Raw genomic sequence first — 24,563 nt, forward strand, 5'->3', positions numbered from 1 at the left:
TGGGTAAACTGATATCCTGTTAGTCGCAGGACTCAGGCTGCCTAAGAACTTTACACTGATTCTCTCTCAAACCCAAGAGCTGTCCCCCAACTACAGATGAATCCTGGTCCGTGGTGCATTCCCTCAGTGGCAGGTTTTATTGTGAGTCCAACTCTCCTCTTTAATAGGTCCCATGTCTCCTGGAGAGCCCCTGCTCCAACACCCCACATCCCACCCACCCAACCCTGTCCTATATTTCCATACCCATTTGCACATTCTGGATTTGGATCCTCCTGTTTTTAGAAGAGTCATACAAATGGTGTCATCACAGCAGAGGAATGGCGCAGTCCTTGGATAGCAGCATAGGGCCCCTGCTGAAAGTAGTGATGGTACCGGGGCATGTGGAATGAGGGGAATGTCGGGCCACTCCCCTGCATGGAGCTGGCAATGGCTGATGGGGTCAGAGGCATCCCAAGTCGGCTATATGGTGGCAGAGAACCCTGTATGGGGTGAGGAATGGGTGTTGCTATGGATGCTGTGCTGGTGCCAAGAGCAGTCAGGGACTGTGGGTGCTGAAATCCAGGAAAACTGGATGAAGATGATACCCAGGAGCTGAGAGACAAATTATCAGATGTTGTAAAGGCTGACCCTGAAAGCAAAAACAACTCATTAGACTGGAAACTCTATTTCAATGTGCAAACCAAGCATTACATTATCTGTAAAGATCAATTTATTTTTAAAAATATATAACAGATCTGGAATTTAAAAAGACAAACATGTCAACCATGAGGCAAATCCACCTTTCCAGACAAGAAGATATCATTTAAACCACATGTGAAAGAGAGAATTTACTAAATAGAGAAGACTTAACTCACTAGATGGCCTGCACACTCCCAGAGAGTAGCCAAAACACTAGTACCCTGCCTGAAGGTAATGACCTGATTCCCTTTAAGGGAGCTCCAAATAGCAGATATCTGCCCTAACATCTGCAGCATCCCCAAGGAAGGCTGGACATACAAGCCTCAACAAAGCTATTTGGTTTCCAAAGCCATTGTGAGAACCCACAAGACTGTTTTTCTTTTCTCTCTTTTTTTTTTAGCTTCCATAATTCTTCATTAAATATTTGACAAGTTGCAAAAGTTTTTTTTACATAACAGCATCCAGAAGTTTAAATAAGAGTTGACATTGAACTTTCCAATTGTATAATTACTAGTAGCTCATTTGAATTTAGTTATAAGATGTCCTATGTTTTGACTGATTATGCTATTCCATATTATGGGCATAAAAATATGACAAAGGGCTCTCTCCCCATGGGAACATCCTTGTGCCCAGGGCTGGGCACCCTCTGGTCTCTTTTCTCTGGACTCCCAGGTGCAGAGGGCTCCTCCCTGAGCCTTTGCGACAGATGAACTTTTCTGTACTCCCATGTTCTCACCACTGGGGTCACCACCTCCACGTAATGCCCTTCACTAGGAGAATCTTCTTGGTAAAAGTGTTCCCATTTTAGTCATTGATCCTAATCAGATATCCCTGATAGAAGAGAAACAGATATATTCCCTGATTTTCAGATTATAAAATTGAGGATCAGAAAGACCTCAATGTCTTTGAACTGCCCCCAAAGTCCAACAGCTCTTTGGTAGTAGATCACAGACAAGTAACTCCTGAGCCCTGACTCAGAGGTTTGATGTCCTTTTACTAGAAAACAAACCCCAAGAAACCTTCAGGCAGCATAATCACTTAAGACTCAAAGGCAAAATAATGAACTGTGTGAAAATCAGCCTCAGGGGCTGTCCCTTCCTGAAGAGGCTCCTAAAATACTTTGGGGACAATCGGTACTCTGAGGACTAGAAGTCTCATCACCTGCCTGCCTTCATTCTTCTTTAGGTGCTCTTGCTCCCAAGAGTGGCATTGCCCGGAAGCTGTCTTACCTCGATTTTGTGTTGTCTGAACCTCATCCCCCAGCACATCCTCTTCTCCTCCATAGGTGCGGATGGGTGAGCGGGCATAGGAATGCTTTTGAATCAGGCTCTCCACACTTTCCCTAGGTTAGAGAGCAACACATCCTGAGTAAACTGAAAAGTTAAGTAGTCAGAGATGGAGAGGGGTGTAAAAGATAAAAGATAATTTACTAGTCAGTAAAACCATTTTCTCAGCCAAAAGATGACCACTTCAGGGAAAGATGACATTCAAAATATGTACATCTATTCTATTGTAGACTCCTCAGAAACATGACCTCAGACATACAAATACAAGCAAACGTAAGTGGATAGAATGGGGACAATCCCCTGAAATCCTGAAAAATGAGGAACAAAGAGGTGAACAAGGAGCTATGACATCTGACCATAGGAATATGGAGTTTAATGATGTGAAAAATGAGTGTGTGACTTAACTATGAGAAGATGCAATGAATCTTCGGATTCATCAGCTAATGAATACAAAGCAATGCTCAACTGATACAAACTGTTGATTCAACATCTGATGAAATGTTGGCAAAATGTTCGAAATATCATTAGTCATAAAAAGACTCAATGTTCACTAATAAACCTAGTAAGTGCATAGACTATATGACAATATGGGTAGCTTGGATAATGGACACTTTGAGATTCTTGTTGCTTTAAGACCGAAAATTATAGAAAACTTGTGAAGGAAACATAAATGGCCATTAGGGAATTTAAGCCCCCAAATAAATTGGGCCATTGTCTTTGTAGATGGTCTTTCTCTTGCAACACAACCTAAAAACTAAAGACTGCGGCTAACTTTAAAAACAAAAATTATTCTAGTATTGGCCAATGGGACCTCCTGCTATTAAAAAAAAGAAGCCAGCAAGAGTTTAGCCAAATAACTTTTTTTGCCAAATGTGCAAGTTGGTAACAGGTTAGCTTACACAGTATACATCTCCAGAACAGCTGTGGCCTAAAGACCAATGCCGAATTAACCACTAAAGGGGAAAAAAGGGTTAAAAAAATTTGTGAGGAATGAAGGACAAACCAAACACCAAATTTCATATTGGGAGGACAAGGAAAGCAAATAAAATGTCATGATAACTTTTCAAAATGTAACACTTGTCAACATTTCACATAGATATATGGACTTTACCAGTGAAAAAAAATACTAATTCATAGTGAATTTGGTGTTCTAGAGAGCTTGTACATTCACATAGATGAAAGCATTTTGTCATATTATATAGCATGCAAATGAGGACTTAAGGGTATGCCTAAAAGAAAAGTTAATTCTAGCAGCTATTCAAGTTACATCTTTGTTCCCAAAAGGTTTTATAAGCATTAAGTACCACCTCATGTAGTCAAAATTATTGGGATCAGACAAAATTTAGATCCAATAGATTAACATATAGGCTGTTTTGAAAAATGAGACCAGTCCATATTTATTGATAAGGAATGATCTCCAAGATACAGTAAGTGAAAAAAGTTAAGTACTGAATAGTGTATAAAGATGCTACCATTTGTGAATTTAAAACAAGGACTGTATGTACATATATGCCTGTATATGCATATTTCCAGAATGTGCCAGTTCCCAGAACAAGAAACTGCCTAGAATAGGTTGCCTCTGTAGAGTGGAACCAGAAACCTGAGGGATTGGAACAATGATTCCCAAACTTGTCTATACATTTGAATCACCTGGAGAATCTTTTTTTAAAAAAACACAACTATATTGAGGTATAATTACCATACAGTAAGTGAGTGGCACATAGTTAAAATGTACAATTTGATCAGTTTGGGCTGCTGTAACTGGTGATACCATCACCATAAGTAAGATAACATACCTACCACCTCTACAAATTTCCTCATGCCCCTCATGCTTCCTGGTCCCCATCGCAACAAACTTTCTCAACGAAACCACTAGTGTGATTTCTGTCCCTACTGATTAGTTTGCATTTACTAAAATTTTATAGAAATGAAATTATATCTTATATATTCTTTATTATCTGGCTTCTTTCACTCAGCATAATTCTTTTGAGATTCATCATGTTGAAGCATCTATCTCTAGTTTATTCTTCCTTATTCTGAGTAGCATTCTACTGTACGGATATACTATAGTTTGTCTATTCGCTTACTGATGGACATTTGCCTTGTTTCCAGTTTTTGACTGTTACACGTGACACTGCTACACATATTTATGTATACTTTTTAAAAAATAGACATATGCTTTCACTTCTCTTAGAAAAATTCCTAGGAGTGGAATAACTGGATTGTATAGTAGATGTGTGTTTAATTTTTAAAGAAACTGCCATATGATTTTCCAAAGCAGTTGTACCATTTAGCATTCCCACCAGCAGTGTATGACAGTTCCTGTTCCTCCACATTCTTGCCAACACGTGGTATGGTCAATCTTTTTAATTTTAGCTATTCTAATATACATGTACTGGTATCTCATCATAGTTTTAATTTTCATTTCCCTAATGACTAAGATGTTGAGCATCTTTTTATATGCTTATTTGCTTCTATATATCTACTTTGGTAAACTGTTCAAATATTTTGTTCATTTTTAAAAGTAGTTTGCTTTATTACTGAGTTTTGAGATTTCTTTTTATACTCTGGACACTGGTCCTTATCAGACATGTGATTTACAAATATTTTCTCCTGGTCTGTGGCTTATCTTTTCATTCTCTTAACAGTGTCTTTTAAAAAGCAGAAGTTTTTAATTTTGATGAAGTCCAATTTATCTATTTGTAATTTTATGGATTGTGCTTTTGATGTCATATCTAAAAATCTTTGCCTACCCCAGGACCACAAAAGTTTTCTCCTAAAACTTTTTCTAGAAGTTTTATCGTTTAGGTTTTACATTTAGGTCTATGATTCATCTTGAGTTAATTTTGTATATGTTATGAGGAATGGATTGATGTACATTTTTTGCTATTGGATATCCAGTTATTCCAGCACTATTTATTGAGAAGACTACTCCATTTCGACTGAATTATTATTGCATCTTTGTCAAAAATCAATTGCCCATATATGTGTGGGCCTACTTCTAGATTCTGTATTCTTTCCTATTGATCTATTAGTTGATCTTGACACCAAAATCATATTGTCTTGATTACTGTAGTTGCATAAAAGTTTTGAAATTAGGTAGTGTTAGTACCTCATTTTATTTTTCTTTTTCAAAGTTGTTTTGGCTATTCTAGTTCTTTTGCATTTCCACATGAAATTTAGAATTACTTTGTCAATTTCTACAAAAAAGCCTACTGGTATTTTGATCAGGATAGTATTAAATCAGTAGATCAATTTGTGGAGAACTGACATCTTCTTTCAACCCTTGAACCAGTATATCCCTCCATTTAATTGAGTCCTGTTTAATTTCTCTCAGCAACGTTTTTGTAGTTTTAAGTGTATGGGTCTTATACATCTTTTGCCAGATTTATCCCTAAATATTTCATGTTATAGTAAGTATTGCTTTTTAATTTCAATTTCTGATTGTTCATTGCTAGTACATAGAAATACAATTTATTTTTGTATATTGATCTTGTATCTGGTGACCTTGCTAAACATATTTATTTTTTCTGGTAGCTTTTTGGATTTTCTACATAGATAATCAAGATGTCTATGAACAGAGTTAGTTTTACTTATGTCTTTCCAATCATGATAACTTTTATTTATTTTTCTGGACTTATTGCAATGCTAGAACTATTTGTTAAATGTTGAATTAACAGTGGTAAGAGTGGACATCCATGACTTGTTCTTTATCTTAGAAACAGCATTTAGTCTCTCATCATTAGACATAATATATCTCTAGGATTTTTTTGTAGATGCCCTTTATCAGACTGAAGGGGTTCCCTTCTCATCCTAGTTTTCTGAGAGTTTTTAAAGTTGAATTTTGTTAAATGCTCTTTCTGTATCTATTGAAATGATCATATTTTTATTTTTTAGTTTGTTAACATGGTCAATTATATTAAGTTGCAACTGTTAAACCAACCTTGCATTCCTGAGCTAAACCCTAGTCATGAAATACTATCCTTTTTTTTTGCATTAAATTTCCTAAAATTTTGTTTAAAATTTTCCATCTATATTCATGAGGGATGTTGGTCTATAGTTTTCTTTTGTGTAATGTCTTCTCTAGTTTTAGTATCATGGTAATGCTGATCTCATAGAATTAGTTGGGAAGTATTCCCTCCTTTTTAATTTTCTAAAAGAGTTTGGGTAGAATTGTTATTATTTCTTCCTTAAATGTTTGGTACAATTCACCAGTGAAGCCATCTGGGCCTGGAGTTTTCTTTGTGGAAAGGTTTGTAACTACAAATTAAAAGGTATCAGATTATCTATTTTTTCTTGAATGAGCTTTGGTAGTTTACGTCTTTGAGGAATTTGTTTATTTCATCTAAATTCTTGAAATTATAAGCATAAGTGTTCATAATATTGCTTTATTATCCTTCCTTTTAGTATATGTAGAATCTGTAGTGATATTACTTGTTTCATTCCTGATAATGGTAATTTGTGTTTCTTCTCCCTTTTTCCTGATCAAGTTTAGCTAGAGATTTGTCATTTTTATTAATCTTCTCTGCTTTTGGTCCCACTAATTTTCTCTATTGTTTTCCTGTTTGCTATTCCATTGATTTCTACTCTGATGTTTATTATTTCCTTTCTTCTACTTACTTCGGGTTTAATTTGCTCTTTTCCTAGTTTCTTGAGATGGAAGCTGAGGTCACTGATTTGAGACCTTTCTTCATTTCTAAAGCAGGGATATAGCACTACCAATTTCCCCTAAGTAATGTTTTAGCAGCGTGCTACAAGTTTTTATATGTTTTAATTTCACTTTAATTCAGTCAAAAATATTTTCTAATTTCCTTTTTGGTATCTTCCTTGCTCCATGGGTTATTTAGACATATGTTATTTAGTTTCCAAATATTTGGGAATTTTTCAGATATCTTCCTGTTATTGCTTTTTAATACAATTCCATTGTGGTCAGAGAACATACTCTGTATGACTTGAATGCCTTTAAATTTATTGGGACTTGTTTTGTGGCACAGAGTATGGTCTATCTTAGTAAATGTTCTGTGTGTACTTGAAAGAAAGTATATTCTGCTGATGTTGGATAGAGTGTTTTATAAATGTCAATTGGGTCAAGTTGATGGACAGTGTTGTTCATATCTTCTGCATCTTTACTCATTTCCTGTCTACTTTTTCCCCAGCCTCTGGTAGTTTCCTCACATGCATGTGCTAACCAGGTCTCAGCTGAACACTCAAGAGCTACCCTCTGCAGATCTTCAGAGTTCTCCTCTCCTGTAGTTTGTCCTGTGGATTCTCACTGTTTTGGTCTCATCAAACTCTCAGCTCTGATTGTCAACTCAGGGAGTCAGCTAGGCTCTGCCTGTACCCTCCCTGTGCCATGGCCTAGATACTCTCTCAGACTATAAGCTGGGGCTGTCATAGGGCTCACCTCATTTGTCTCCCATCCCTTGGGGATTATTGTCTTTTGCTTCCTGGTGTCCAATGTGATAAAAAACATTGTTTCATATATTTTGTGTTTCTTAGTTATTTAAGGCAAGAGGGTATACTTGATCCTTGTTGCTTTATCTTTACCTGAAGCAAAGTCCCTCCTGGGAATCTTCTAAAAATTCCCAAACCTAGGCCACACCCACTGACCAAGTAAAATATAATCTCTGGGAGTGAGACACAGGCTTCAGTAATTGTTAAAGCTCCCCAGGTGATTCCAATGGGCAGGCAAGTTTAGGAATGGAGAAGAGGTCTGTGATGGATACTTTCACCATATACTCCTCTGTGCCATTTGAACTTTGGACATATTGTTTATTCAAAATTAATCACAAATTATAAAATTTCATTAGAAATGATAACCTACCAAAGAACAAAAAGAAAATAACTGCTGATCTAACAATGATACTTTGGGAACTTACTATAATGAATTGATAAAAATTGTCATTTTCATGCTGATTTTTATATCAATGTAGTAAATGCATTGGAGGCAGTGTGGTATATTGGAAATATCATGGGCTTTAAAGTCATTCATCAAATGGACTAATGGAGAGATAAGAAGGTAGACCACCTAGAACCATTTTCACATTCTAGTTTTGTTACTTTCTTAACCTCTCTTCATCTGTAAATTGGGGAGCATAATACCTGCCTCACAGGGCCATTCATTCATCAAAAAAAAAAAAAACATTTATTTATTGAGTACCTGTTATGAATAGGCACTATTGTAGGAATTGTGGGGAAAGCAGAAATAAAACATAAAAATCTCTGCCTAATGGAGGAGGAGGTTAGAAGGAAGAGAGAGACAATAAGAAAAATGTGTAGCATATTAGATGATCATGATAGTGCTGTGGAAAAATAAAAATAAAGCAGGGAATAGTGATAACTGTTAACTATGAGGATTAAATGAGATAAGGCATTTGAATTGCCCAAAATAGTGTCTGGCACACAGGAGCTACTCAGTAAATATTAGTGCTTTAGAAAAGTGTATCTAGAGCAGGTGAAAATATTTTATTCTCTTAGATTATATTTTTCTCCAATTTATTCTACCCATCTGAATAATCTTAATTCAGAGTAATGTGATCCAAACAAGAGAATTTTTCTCATAAATTGAATGCTAAAGTCAGCAGAGAACTTGACTAGGTTGTTATTTGCAGTTCTATTATAAATTATATCTATAAAAAAAGATAAAATATTAAGCATTAGTGCATCTGTATCATTCATTTAAAAGTGTAACTTATTTTTAAAAATCCCTTGAATAGACTTGTTGAATCCCTTGAGTTAGACTTGTTGAAATTAAAATATTTTATCATTTACTAAGAGGTACCAGTAAATATATTAAATGCAAAAGTTAATGGGAAGGATAATTTGGCATGACATGGACCCTACTTAATCAATTTGCCAACTGCCATATATTTTAATCTTTATATGCCCACACTCTGGTAATGTTGGACCCCTGTAGCCTTAACAGCTGATGTCACTTACTCAAGGACTTAATTCACTACAGTATTAGAGAGTGACTGTCTTTTTGGGTAGCCTGGGTCATTAAGAAGTAAGTCAAGTGAACTGAGCAAACCTTAATACAATGACAACTATAACATACATTCAAGTTGATATCCTTTTAGTCTGAGCCATGTGGCATACTGCTAATATTTAAAATGAACTTAGAAAAGAATTAGGTGGTTATTTTCACATTAGGAAGGAACTGGCTTCAAATGCCCTAGAAAATATTTTCTCTTTGTATAATTCATAAAGGAATGACTATCAATGGGCCCAAATTATGGATGGTATATTTCTAAGGTGTATTCTTCTTCCCATCCTATGCACATAAGCTGCTCAATCCACGCATTTAAGTTCAAAAGCAGAGTATAGGATTTGCCTCTCTAAAAGTACCCTTATATAAAATCATTTAAACATCTTACACATACACACACAAGAAAAATCATTTTCCAGATAACACAATGAATCACTGCCTTGTGAAATATTTTGCTTTTCTATAAGAAGTACATTATATCCATTTTGTCCTCGGTAGATCACTGGTATCATTACTTATTCCAGTCTCTAGGATGGAGAAAAAAGGGATTTTATCGAAGTGATTTACTTGTCTCAGGCCTGGAAGTGAAATGAAAGCAGTGGCAGTTCTTATATAAAGGATGGCATAATTGAATTATTGCCTTTTAAGTGATTGAAAACAGTGGTGCATATCAGGACCATCTCTTCGAAGATGTTACAAAGAGTAGACAGCCCATGTTGTTTACTTTATGTCTAATCCCTGTTTCCAGCAGAATGGAAAGTGCAAAGAATCTGTTTAGCCTGGAAGCCTATTGCAAGGATTTCTAAAATACTGTACCCTGAAAAATAAAGGATGATTCACCTAACAGGTTAAGTGATTTAGGTATCAAAAGCTATGACAGTGCCTTCTAATGCTCAGTTCTGTTATATCCCAAAGCAAGAGATAGTAGTTTTAGTAGACTTACTCTGGATTTAATAGATAAATAAAACGGGTACCATTATTAAAGGTTGGCCTTTCTAAGACTTAACACTAAGTTATTTTTCTAGGCAAAAAGAGTACATCATTACCTTAAGTATCTTTTAAAGATCTTTTCTGACTACTATGTATCCACCAATTCCAAGAACAATATACACTGTGAAAGGTACAACCATAGCCAGAAGGGTGGGCAAGCTAAAGGGTAGCTACAATGATTATGTTGATCCTGCCAAAATGTTCAGAACTATTTGAAGTCATTTTAATTATTTGTTCCACTCAGGATAAAAGTAAAACCAACATACTCTATCAGTATTGGAACCGATTGCCCTTTCTCTATCTCTGAAACTAGAGTGCAAATTTCTCAATGCTCAAAAAGCAAAACCTTCCCTTTTCCCTCACATTCTCCTTTGTACCACTACTATACCTAATATATTCCTCTTTCACTGCACTTACTAGATTGATGTCAGTTATATGTTTGCATGACTGTCTCTACTACTACACTGTTGGCTTCTGAACCAAGGAGAAAACAATGCTTTCTTTATCTAGGCAGTGGTTCTCAAACTGTAGTGTGTGTTATGGACTAAGTGTCCATGTCTCCCCAAAATTCATATGTTGAAATGTTTACCCCCAATGTGATGGTATTAGCAGGTGGGGCCTTTGGTAGACAATTAGGTCTTGAGAGTGGAGCCCTCAGGAATGGGGTTAGTGCCCTCATTAGAAGAGACAGGAGAGCTTGCTTTGGCTTTTTGCTTTTCAGTCATGTGAGGACACAGTGAGAAGATGGCTGTCTATGAACCAGCACCTTGATCTTGGACTTCCCAGCTTCCAGAACTGTGAGAAATAAATGTCTGTTGTTTAAGCCACTCAGTCTATGGCATTTTTGTTACAGCAGTCCAAACAGACTAAGACAGTGTGCATCAGAATTACCTGGAGGGCTTGTCAAAACACGAATTGTTGGGCCCCACCATAGAGTTTCTGATTCAGTAGGTCTGAGGTATGGCCTGAGAATGTGATTTCCAGTGTGTTTCCAGGTGATGCTGATGCTGCTGACCTGGAGGCCACACTTGGAGACCGCTGCCCTCGTGTAGAGGTTAGGAGCATGTTTGCTGGAACCCATTTAGCTCGAATCCTAGCCCTGACACTTGCCAATTGTGGCAAATCACTTCACTTGTGCTTGTGGGCAAATTACTTCAATTCTCCATGCCTCAGTCTTCTCATCTGTGAAATGAGGATATCAATATGATCTATCTCTTAGGGTTATTATTAATATTTAATGAATTAATACACATATAGAGCTTATATTGGTACCTGGTGTACAATAAGTGCTCAATAAATGTTTATAGATAACAAAATTAAATTATTGTTATTATTGAATATCAAAATCATGTGTTCCTAAAGCTGGTTACATAATCATAATCATTTTAGATGAAATTGAGACTTTCAGTTGCTATAACTTGCCATGCTTCATTTAAACCATCCTATATATATGTGTCAGAGAGAAAATTAAATGGTATTTCAATTTACATTCTAACTTTCTCTCCTAAATATAGACCTGGAAAAAACTGTGTCAGGGAGAAAATGTCAAGTCCATTAAAATCAAATCTAATTCATAGGAAACAAAATATTTAAAGTTATTCTTGCTCATCAATTTGCTCATGTTTACATCATGTCTCACTGGGCCTTTGTAAATAACTCCTTGCACAATATTTTTCTAAAGATTTATGCAGATCATGTTATAAATTACTGGAAGACAATATATCAATATTTGTAGCTTCCACAAACTACTTAATAAATGAAAACTTTAGATAATACAATTTGAGATGTATTATAAATCATTAATTTTAATTTGAGAACTGAAATATCTTATGCAATCCATTTTGGAAAAACAAAATAACTCTAATCTTTTGAAAAGCTTTTAGGCTTTAGTTTATTTTTATTTATTTGACTTAATCCTACTGATTTCTCTTTTTAGTAGTAATATACATTTCTAGTTTTATATTATCATTAGCAACTTAAGTAAGTAAACTATACCACTGGGTAAAAAAAACTAAACCTATTATGTTTAGTTTCCTAAGTCTTATGGCTGTGACAACAAGAAGAAAAGTCCTAAAAGTCTAAATAAACTTGAGTAAATTGTGAGTCAGGGAACAAATATCCTTCATCCAGAGACAGAAAGACAAAGCAAGAAAAAAAGGAGGAGGACAATTTACAACTATAAGTCAATTGTGAATAACTTTGCTACTGTGTCAGACTCGCTGGTTTATTTGACACCGTTTTGTAAAATAAATGCTTCCTCTTAGAAGCTGTGGATCAGTGAGTAACATTTTAAGTGCAGCAACACAGCTTGCTAGTTAAAGGAATTTTCTGGTGACTACTTCTATAATTTGAAAAAAATTTAGTTCTCAGCCAGCTCTGATGGCCTAGCAGTTAAAATTTGGCACGTTCCACTCTGGCAGCCCAGGTTCAGTTACTGAGCATGGACCTACACCACTCATCTGTCAGTAGCCATGCTATGGCAGCGGCTCACATAGGAGAATTAGAAGGACTTACAACTAGAATATACAACTATGTACTGGGCCTTTGGGGAGGGAAAAAAAAAAGAGAGAGAGGAAGATTGGCAACAGATGTTAGCTAGGGGCAAATCTTTCCCAGCAAAAAAAAAAAAAAGACATGTTATCCTCAGTTTATTAAAAAAAAAAAATTAGTTCTGTTAAAAGCTATCTCTTCCTTTTTGTGGTTGTTGTCAACAGACTATTTTAATTTATTAAATTAATAGATCTTATTTAAAAACAGACTTTAATCCAGTTACCAAACAAAATTGCTTTCATTTTATGTATGCAGATGCTTATGCTAAGTCTATCTTCATTGGAGATTAAAAAAAAAAAAAAAGTTTTTTTCCTAAGAAGCTGTGCAATCAGATTCCTTATCTGTATCTAGGCTTTGATTTACTGGTGGGCTGGATTAAATGATCTCTGAGATTCATTATGACTCTAACGGTTTATGAATCCATAAATTTATAAACAAAAGTAAAAATTAAAAATAGCTTTTTGAAAAAGTCCAATACTAGCTGCAAAGAACCCTGGGTTCTAACCCCAAATCTTCTATTAACTAATTATATAACCTGGCCAAATCACTTGCACTCTCTGGGCCCTCGTTGCCTCATTGGTATAATGACAGAGATAAATTGGATGGCTCCCCAAATCATCCCAGCCTCAAAAGAAATGCTTCCTGCAAGGCTAAGTTTAAATTTCTTTTAGAAGTTTAAACACAAAATGTCAGGGCACACTTTAGTATGCATAATATAATTAAAAATATTTTTCTTATGGTTTAATCTGTATTTAAGAATAAACTATATACCAATAATTAAAAAATAAAGTTATTTTCATTTATACAAGATTTGGATATTATATGTTGCTCAATAATCCCAGAGATAAAATTCAATTTTACACTCCTTGATTTCTGTCTCTTCATTCTGAGCAACATCATATTCCTGGGGCCTGTCCGTCCAAGCAGAAGTGATGCACATGTCCTCTGTCCTCCCCGATCTCAGACGCCCTGGCCTACTCTGTGGCTCCTGTTACAGAATGTGGCTCTCAGGGGAACACTGTGGGTCACTGGGAGCAGGGGTAGATCCAAAGGGCAGAGACTACTGTCATTAGCTTTTGCCATTTGCTATCTTTAGTATTTTTACTTTCGAGTATCTTCTCTCTCATATAGTGGCCGCCCTTAACATCCAGGGTTGTTGTTGTTTTTAGCAGACTTCATTGAAATTATATTTCACTTTTACTTTATTACAGACACTGCAAAACCTACTTTGTAAGAGTCTCCATTACACTCAAATATAGTTGTATTTATGAAAGATTAAGAGAATTAGCAAAGTAAGTTATGAGCCATAACCATTTCACTATGCACTAGGCTGATGTTTAATCTATTTATTTTCTCAGCCAGTACAGTTCCCTCCTCAATATATATATTTCCCTCCTTTGCCTAAATCTATACTACCGGTTTTCTTCTAAAGATAGGATATAAGAGTGGTATGAGAACTTATGTTGTTGGCTATTTGGGGAATAACTATTAAAGTTGATTAATCAGTTCACGACATGCATGACTTCTTCAGGAGCCCTGAATATCAGAGTTTTCTTTTTTCCAAAGCTAGCCAGAATGCTTAAAAGAAAGCCCAGATACCAGCAGATATCCTAAGCAGGGGAAGGTGAAGATAGAGAGGAGAGATGAACTAAGTGCACAAAAGTATCCTGCAGAAAGTCTCATTCTGGACCAAACCTTAAGAAAAAAGTGACTAATATGTCTAAAATTCAAAGGTAGAGGAGGATTTTTAAAGAAATGCCTCTCCTATAGGACATCTGGAGAGAGTACTGAGCAGGACATCCACTCAGCTCTCCTGCTGAGTCCACCGAAATGGTGTAAGTGCCAGCTGTCGGGATGGGACCCATGATGTAGAGAAGGGAAATCCACATAATCCTCACATTTCAATCCACCCAGGAATTTCCTCCTCTCTGCCTCTAAAGTTATCAGCACAGCTTTTGGGAAGCTCACTAGAATTTAGTGTAGAGAGAGTCTTGGGTTGTGCTCCAAGGACTACTCATTATAAGGAAGCGTGAGGTACAAGAGGAGCACATGAGTAACGTGGCAGAGAATTGATGCCACCTTCTCTCTGTTGCTTCACACCATCTATGAGTGAAAGAAACAGGGAGGCAACAAGTCCAGATAATCCTCCTCTGGGAACTGGGGATGCCCCTCTGCCCTTTCCTTGGGGACAATAAGAACAAAGGAAAAAGAAGGAAATCTTTTGGTCACTCCAGAAAAAAGACTAAGTCACTTAAATGGGAAAGAACATTAGATTGTCATCAGAGTTTGACAGCCACACTTTATTCCAGGAGGCAATGAAGTAACAATGTGTTTAAGAGACGGCAGGAAAGAAAATGGGAGGCAAGAATCGTATATCAAGTCAAACTGATTTTTGCAAATAAAGGCCACAAACTGTCAAGTTCATGCAAAAGACAAGGACTATTGGTCCCACGACCCTTTCTTGAGGAATCTAGCAGAGAATGAGCTTCAGACAACCAAAACAACTGTACAGACACTGACATAAGATATGTTAGCGGGCATTAAATATATATTTACTTGTAGAACTAAGACTAAACCACGGTGATAAGAAAGACTAGAGTATGTAATGACTATGTACTCTGACAAGGTAGATGAAGCACAGTTCCCAAAAGTGGGGGGAGAGTGGGGACAGAAGATAAGTAAAATAAAGTTGTTGATTATATTTATTAACTGCGATTAAAGGGATATTACTTCACATTGGATGCTTAAAAAGAGGGAAAGTAGGGGGAAGAAAAAGGTTGTTACTAGTTAATGTCAATATTGTTCATACTAGGCAACCTATAGAAAATTAGAAAGGGGGGAGTAGGAGTTTTTAAAAGATATTAATGTAAAGGAAAATATTAGAACAGGAGTATGAACCTTGTTAGTTACCAAAAAAATAGTACACAAAAAAAGGCTGCTGATAAAATAGTCCAGAGTAAAAGATTACTTATAGAAAAGACTTGTATATATATTTAAATATATCAAAACAATATGATACAACTGAACTCAAACATATTAATATATATTACATACATATTATGTACTCATAGTACAGATGTACATACACATAATATATTCATGTACATGGTTATGTGAAAAAAGCAAGGTGAAAAATGTGTAGAGTAATATATAAACGTGTATCTGCTTATATTAAAAAACACAATGGAAAGATAAACAATACTTCTTTTTTAATGGTTATCTACAGGAAAGGGAAGAAATAGGGCAGAAGGGATAGGGATAGAACCTTGACTCCTCTGAATAAGCCATGTTCTGTAGATTTGTCTTGAAACCATGTAAATCATTTATTAAATAATCATGTAAGAAAATTATATATTTTTTAAATTCCAAAAAATAGGAAGTACAATAAAACAAATGAACCTAACTGCATATCATTGGGTTAGGTGCATAACAACACAGAGAATGATTCCAAGTGACTTTAAAACACTCGTAGTAAAATCAGGAAAAAAAACAAAAAACAAACACTCTAGTAGAATCTTTAGTAGAATCTACGCTAAAGATAAAAAGAACCACAAAAAGATTTCTAACTATTTTTAGTTGCCACATGGTTGGAGGTATGTTGATGTGCATTTTCTGAGATTGCTGTGCACCTGTAAACTGTGATGGAAAGCAAATGAGTAATGACGGAATATTTTATCATTCCCAGTGTTACTGAGCACTAGCATCTCAGCATGAGAGAAAAGAGATACAGGTGTAAGGCCAAAGAAGTTGGGTAAAAACCTTAACGTCCTGAATTTAAATGGAAAGTCTTAGTATGAACTCATGCTGGATTTTATCTTTAAAGCACGCACACTTACACACACACACACCCTTCAAACTGACAGCAGAGACTGCCTCTGGAGAGGGGGATTCTGAGAGCGGGTGGCTCATGTTTTACTCATTTAAAGTTTGAGTACTTGATTCTTACCCATTTCAAATATATTATTTTGCCATTTTAAAATGCAAATCTGAGAAATATTTAAAAAAGTATTTTCTCATTCCTTAATAGTAAACTGGATAATGTTTTAGGAGTCTTTCTAATGCCTACTTTCGCAAATGCCTTTTATACTGATCTCTAAAGGCCCTGCAAATTTCTAAGATTCTGAAAGAGAAAAAAAATTATAACCTATATTTCAATTATTCATAAGAGCTGAGGCACAAGATTAGAAGATGAACAGAAATAATAGATAATTGAAATCTACAGAGAATCTTAAAAAGTGTGCATCTCCAAGTTGTTATTTTGTAATCCTCCTCTTATATCTTTCTTCTGGCTTGAACTACAGGTGTTAAAATGACCCTAAGAGCATGTCTCAACTAACACTGTAAAGACAAGAAGAATAAAGTGCTGGCAGAGATCAAATCTCGCCACCTTTGTCAACTAGCATCACCACACGGGCCTCAAAATGAAATTCTGAGTTTCTTCATTTTAATCCAGAAAGAGGAAAAATCATCCTTAGGAGCTAAAACTTCTGAGTAGGAGTTTTCCTTGCTGCCAAGATTTCCACAGCCCCTTAACGCTCTAAGCCAGGGATCAGCAAACTTTTTCTGTAAAGGCCAGACAGTAAATATTTTAAGCTTTGCAGGCCTTATGGTCTCTGTCAGATATCCTCAGCTCTGTCACTGTAGTGTGAAAGCAGCCACATACAGTACGTAAACTGAAAAAAAAGTGACTGTGCTCTAATAAAACTTTATTTATAGACAACAAAATTTATTTCATATTATTTTTGCAAGTCACAAAATACTATTTTTATAATTTTTTCAGTCATTTAAAAATGTAAAGACCATTCTTAGCTTGTGGGCTGTACCAAACAGGTGTCAGACAGTAGTTTGCCAACCCCTGCTCTAAGCTATTTACCTGATCAGAGATGGGCCCCACTGACCCAGCACCACTCCTAATGAAAACCTTACTCCCTCAGAAACTCCACAAGCCAGCTTAAAGCTGTGTTAGAACCAAATACTTCTTTCTTTCTAGCACCATAAGTCATTATGAAAGACCTAGAAATTATTAAAAAACTGTGAACCTCTTTAGCAAATCTGCCAGAATGCTTGCTGCTCCATAGCTTGATGTAGATAAAACTTCTATAAATTCCCAGAATATTAGATTTACAACTTTCTTTCCTGAAGTTTCCTTCCTCATCTAAACTAATAGAGTGTCTTTGAGCTCTGAGCAAAAAGGCCTGATTCCCACTGGGCGTGTGTCCAAATTTCATGTGTTTGAAAGTTTTATTCAATGCCAGGAGATTTAAACATAATTTTTAGAGACTCTTGGTATGAATCCTAAACAATATGGTGAGATAAACCAATGTATTTAATTCTCTGCCCCACTGACATGACTGAGAAAACAAGGGGAACTCAAGAAATTAGAGAGAGTGCCAACTACCTACTTGGATATTTTAGCCACAAACAGGAAAGGAGTGAGTGAAGCATCACCCAGCATGCCATTCGTCAGTGTACAAGGAGGAAAGCTACGTGGGGAGGGAAATAAAGGAAAAGGCCTCTGTCAGAGCTTCACCTAAACCCCACCGTGGAGCAGCAGAGACTAATGATAAAGGCAGATCTTTGAGCAGTTGATAGAGAGCAGATTCTCATGCTGCAGGAGGCTAGGAGGAAGGAATCCCTCAGCAGCACTCTCAGCTAGCACATGGTGTTTTTGGTCCACTGTAGGGTGTGGGCCATGACCATGACTGGCTCTGGAGGAGGGCCATGAGGTTGCTTTGCTGGGCATGGGGGGTGGGGGAGGGAGCAGCTGATTTCTAGCTGCTGAGGCAGGCAGACAGGGTAGCCTAATCAATGCAAAGTTAAAACTCCCTTTCCAAGGCTATCTCCATCCACCTGCGACAACTCCCTAGCCAAACAGAATAATTATAGTTCCACACTGGCAAAATTATAATAAATTATTACCTTTCTTTGATCTGCACCTGAAAGACTTAACCAAGTTCCACACGCTTTTATTCAAAATGAATCTCAGCTCCTAACACTAAACAGACATCCCCTTCTATGGATGAGCTAGAGAAAAATAATTGGACATTACAAAACATTCAGCAATTCAAAAGAAGAAAACTAAAAGCACAAGTGATCTCTTTTGAAATAGACTTGTTCCAAGAAACAGGGAGAAATATTTTAAGTCTCTGATTTGTATTTTCAAATTTTCAGTGAGATTTAAGAAGACCCTGTATTAATAAAGCAAGGACGAGTAGGTATGAAAAGGAAGCAATTTGGAAATGTAAAAGTATACTTGGAAATGACGAAATAATTACCACATTTTAAAAGAACTCAAAGATAGTAAACAGAATACTGGATACTGCAGAAAACAGTATCAACAAATGAGAAGACTCATATAAGAAATTCTCCCAATATCAAAGTAAAAAGTTACAGAGATGAAAATTATTAACCAGTAGATAAGAGAAATATGGAATAGACTCAGAAGATGTAACATATGTGTAACAGGAGTTTTAGAAGGTCTGAATAGAGCAGAGCAATTAGAAGCAAAAAGAAGGATGAGGAGTGGAAAAAGAACAAGAAGGAAATTTTCCTGAGCTGAATAATGACATGAGTTTTCAATTCAAAGGGCTCAGTTATATTCTAAATACTAATGGAAAAAAAATCTACAACTGAACAAATATTGGTACAGTTTCTGAATTTCAAAGAAAACTTTCTAAAAGCATTTTATCCAGACAGAGAGAAAATAAAGGCAAGTTTCCAACAAAGGAAAGACAGCGAGTTTGGCATCAGCTTTTATTCTACAATATTTAAAAGCCAGATGACAAAGGAAGGTTGAAAGAGTTCTGAGGGAAAAGACTGTGACCCTAGTCAGGTTGGTAAATAATGGCAACGGATCTTCTCAGATATGCAAGAACTCATAAAGATGACGACCCACATATCCTTCCTCAACCAATGACTCAGTGTCTATCAACAACTGAGAATAAAGTCAGAATACAATTCCAATAATTGGAGAGAGTATAGAAGAAAAGAACAGTAAACACTGAAATGAGTATGACTAGAATTAAATTTAAATGATGTGGTTGATCTATTGTGATCCTTATGTTAACATTAAGAAAAAAATTGAAAAAGAAGATACATGAATAAAAATATGGATTTAAAATCCCAGATTATTTAAACCAAAATTATAGGTTGAAGGAGGGGTAGTACAAGGAAGAATCATATACTAAATATCTCCTATTGTACAAGAAAGGAAATGTACAGTTTCATTTCTGACAATAACAGAGAAATATCAGTTTTACAATTATGTCTTTTAGAATTTAAAAGCATAATTATTAAAAATAAATATAATGAACATTAGAGAAAGGACTTTTGTTTCAGACACACTAAACTGGGTGTGAGGCTCAGCTGTCACAAACCATGTGAATTTGAATAAAGTATTAATCTCTTTAAGCTTCAGCTATCTCATCTACAAAATAGGGATGATAATGGTTCTTTATTATAGGATTATTTTGAAGAGTAACTGAAATAAAGTGTGTAAAGTATATAGCCCACTGCCTGACACATGATAACTGTGAAATTGTAGCCAAAATAAAAGGAGGAATAAAGAAACTTGAGAAATATAACAAAAGACAAGTAGAGAAAATAAAAGGTAAAACAAATAGCTGAATTAAACAGAAAGCAGAAACAGTTAAAAAAGAAACAATACCAAACACATCAGTTACCACAGTTCTTGGAGATAGATTAAATTTTTCTATTAAAACACAAAGACCTTCAGACAAAATTTTTAACAATACAGATACTCTTTATACGATTTTTAAAAGACATATCATTTTTTTACACAACTAATATTTGAGTGTTTACTATGTACCAGGCAGTATTCTAGGTTCTGGGGATACAGTAGGAAACAAAAGACAAAACCTTGGACCATTCAGATATTGGGGGCAGGACATTCCAGGCAGAAGGTAAGTGAGTATAAAGGCCCGAAGGCCTAGATGGGCCTGGGCATGTTCAAAGAAAAGTGAGCAAGAGAAAAGTAGATGAGTTTAGAGAGATAACTGGGAGGGGTGGGGTCAGATTCTATAGGACCTTTCAGGCCTTGCTGAACTTTGGATTTTACTGTGAATGAGAAGGTGAGTCATTGGAGAGCTCTGGGCAAGAGTGATGTGGTCTGGACATCCTTTCTTTGACAAGATTACTCTGTAATATTAGTGTACTGAAAATGGACTTAAAAGCAGTAAGAGTGGCAGTAGAAAGATCAATTAGAAAATTAATGTAATAATCTAGGAAAGAACAGTGGAGATGGTAAGTAGTTGGACGCCTCTGGATATAGTTTCAAGGATTAGCTGACTGTCTGGATGTGGGAAGTAAGAGAAAAAGAAGAGCCAAGGATGACACCCAGTCTTTTGGCAGGAGCAATGGGAAGGATGCAGTTGTTAGCAACTGAGATCAAAATGACAACAGTCAGGGAAGAAGAGGTGTGGATGTGTAGTTGGGCATCCTGTCTTAGATGTGTGAAAGTTGAGGTCCCCTTAGGGGAAGAGGGAACAGTAAAAGAAATAGCCAGTCAGATCTTTGACTCTAGAGAGGCCGGAACCAGAGATGTAAATTTGATAGTAGTCAGCATATAATGGCATTTAAAGGCATGAAACTGAGTCAAATCACCCAGGGAGGAGATGCAGACAGAGAAGAGAAGAGGTCCAAGGACTAAGGCCTGGAACACATCCCTCTTTATAGATGGAGGACAAGAGGAAGAACTAACAAGGGGGATGCAGAAAGAATGGCCAAGAAGTACAATAAAAACAGAAGAGTGAGAGGTCTTAGAAGCCAAGAGTAAAGAACGAGGGAATGAACAGCTATGTCAAACCCTGGTGATAGGTCAAATAAGATGAGGACTGAGAATTGACCACTGGATTTAGCAATGGGGAAGTCACTGGTGACCTAGACAAGGGAAGACTGGTGGAGTAATGGTGGTGAAAGTCTAAAAGGCAGGGTAGAAGAGACAAAGGAAGAGAGGAACTGGAGAAGAGAACACATACAACTCTCTTTTTTATTTTAATTTTTTTTTTTCTTGTGAGGAAGATCAGCCCTGAGCTAACATCCATGCCAATCCTCCTCTTTTTGCTGCGGAAGACTGGTCCTGTGTTAACATCTGTGCCCATCTTCCTCCACTTTATATGGGACGCTGCCACAGCATGGCCTGACAAGCGCGGCATCGGTGCACACCCGGGATCTGAACCCAGGCCACCAGCAGCGGAGCGCACACACTTAACCGCTATGCCACAGGGCCAGCCCCCACATACAACTCTTTTTAAGGAGCTTTACTATAAGAAGGAGCAGAAAACTGGGAGTCAGTAACACAGAGACAAATGTGAACAAGAGAACATGGTCTTTCCCTTAATGAAAGAAATGTCAGGATATTTGTTTGATGATACAAGAGAGAGGGGGATATATTGCTGTAAGTGACAAAGATTTTTAAAAATTACAAGGCAAATAAAAGAAAGCAAAAATTTAAAAAGTATAGCAATATAAGATCAGATGAAGTAGAATTCAAGACAAAAAGCATTAAATGGGATACAAGTTAATATACATTTGGCTGATAAACTATGGAACAAACTAAGAAAGAAGTTAAAGAAGTATTCTCCAAAAGAATACTGCACCCAGATGAATTTATGGGCAAGACTGTAAAACCTTCAGGTAAAGCATCACTTCTTTGCTATTTAAACTTATCCAGACAATAAAAAGAAGGAACATATTTCAATTCATTTGAACAAACTAGCAGAAACCTGATACCAAAAACCAACAGAGAAGGAAAGAAGAAACAAAGTCAAATCTCTGTTATGAATATTGATACAAAAAGTCTTAAATAAAATATGAGTAAATTAAATCCAGCAATGTATTATAAGAAAAACAGATAAAATTCAGATGGGATTTATTCTAGGAATACAAGGTTGGTATTAGAACATAGACAATATGACTATAATTAATCATATTGTTATTTAAAAGTAGAAAAATAATTAAAATTGTCTGAATAGATGTTAAAAGAGCATTTAATATAAATTCAATTAACATTCAGGATAACAAAAAATTCTTAATTTAGTCATAGAAAGGTATTACCTCAATATGATAAACACTATCCATTTCTGAAACCAATAGCCAATGAAAGCCATATATAATGATAAAACACCAGAGGCATTACAGAGTCAAGAACAGGAGAAAAATGGTAACTATCATCATTACTTTTCAATACTGTCCTGGGTATTTTAGTTAGTATAATAAAACAAGAAGAACACATTTTTAACAGCCTATTAGAAAGAAAAAGATAAAATTATCTTTTGCAAATGATATAGCAATATAACTGGAAAACTCAAGAGACTAAAAGGAAAAATTATTAAAATTAATTTTTATAAAGTTCAGTAAAATGGCAGGATGCCAAAGACATATAGGAATCAATAGCTTTTTACAAACTAAACTAGGTGGATTTCTAATTAAAACTTCTATTTCCAGAAGCAAGCCCTCTCCCCTAAAAATCCTCTAGTACAGTGCTATCCAACAAAAAGGTAATATGAGCCACATATGTCATTTTAAATAGTCTAGTCACTACATTTATAAAAACAAGTGAAATTTTAATATATCTTATTTAACCCAATATACATCCAAAATAGTATTTCAACATCTAATCCATATTTTAAAACTATTATTGAGATATTTTCATTCTTTTTTCATACTAAGCCTTCAAAATTAATGTGTTTTTTTGGACTTACAGCACATCTCAATATGGAATTGCCACATTTCAAGTCCTCACTAGCCACCTGTGGCCACTGGCTATTGAATTGGAGAGTGTAGCTCTAGCAGATCTAGCTATGTGCCTAAGAAAATACGTGCAGGACTTAAAAACTTGAACATATCAAAACTTCTAAAGAACATAAGAATAGGTTTCAGTAAAAGGACTAAGATATGACATATTCCTAGGAGGAAGTCTCAATACTATAGAGTACCAATTTCCTCCCCCAAATTATTGTATAAATTCAACACAAGACCAATCAAAATTCCAATGGCATTTTTTGGGAAGACTTGACAAAATGATTCCAAAGACTGGAAGCATAAATGTCTAAGAATGTCAAGAAAATGTGAAAATGACAAGTAAAAATGTTTGGAGTTTGCCATATCAGATATCTAAATATCATCAAATATTTACATATTTTATCAATTTATAAAAATTACAATACGATATTTGCAGATCAAAAAAGAGACTGTAAAAACTACGATAGGTAAGAATTCAGTATATGATAAAGGGGGAACTATAAATAAGTGCGAAAGGAATATGTTCATAAATATATGGTACTGGAGCCACTTATAAAAATATACAGTGAGGTCTATTTTACATCTTACGCCAAAATAAATACTGCATGAGTTAAATATTTAAATAAAAAACTAGAAAGCAGTAAAGTGATGGAAAATCTTTACATATTTACATATATACATTTTTACATGTATACATAATTTTGGAGTAGGGAACATCTTGTTAAGATAGATATCATAAAGAAAGAGAACAACAGATTTGGTAATAAAATATTCTATTTATCATGGGAAGATATTCCGTGCTCTTGGATTGGAAGAATTAACATAGTTAAGATGTCCATACTTCCTAAAGCAATCTATAGATTCAATGCAATCCCTATCAAAGTTCCAACAACATTTTTCACAGAAATAGAACAAAGAATCCTAAAATTTATATGGAACAACAAAAGACCCCGAATAGCTAAAGGAATCCTGAGAAAAAAGAACAAAGCTGGAGGTATCACACTCCCTGATTTCAAAATATACTACAAAGCTATAGTAACCAAAACAGCATGGTACTGGCACAAAAACAGACACACAGATCAATGGAATAGAATTGAAAGCCCAGAAATAAACCTACACATCTATGGACAGTTAATCTTTGACAAAGGAGCCAAGAACATACAATGGAGAAAAGAAAGTCTCTTCAACAAATGGTGTTGGCAAAACTGGATAGCCACATGCAAAAAAATGAAAGTAGACCCTTACCTTACACCATACATAAAAATTAACTCCAAATGGATTAAAGACTTGAAGGTAAGACCTGAAACTAT

At 35.6% G+C, this 24,563-nt stretch overlaps 1 protein-coding gene across 1 annotated transcript in view; it reads right to left on the reverse strand.

The window, feature by feature from the left end:
• Nucleotides 1–228: 228 nt before the first annotated feature.
• TBX20 (T-box transcription factor 20) overlaps nucleotides 229–24,563 on the reverse strand; it is a 51,242-nt gene continuing 26,907 nt past the window's right edge. Inside the window, exons 7-8 of the mRNA XM_058528124.1 lie at nucleotides 1,908–2,020; nucleotides 229–628 (exon numbers count right to left, since the gene is read on the reverse strand). Coding sequence (XP_058384107.1) covers nucleotides 288–628; nucleotides 1,908–2,020 — 454 coding nt within the window. The 3' untranslated portion in view covers nucleotides 229–287. The remainder of the gene's footprint in view (nucleotides 629–1,907; nucleotides 2,021–24,563) is intronic.

This window comes from Diceros bicornis, chromosome 3 (assembly GCF_020826845.1).
Source record: "Diceros bicornis minor isolate mBicDic1 chromosome 3, mDicBic1.mat.cur, whole genome shotgun sequence".
Lineage (NCBI taxonomy): Eukaryota > Metazoa > Chordata > Mammalia > Perissodactyla > Rhinocerotidae > Diceros > Diceros bicornis.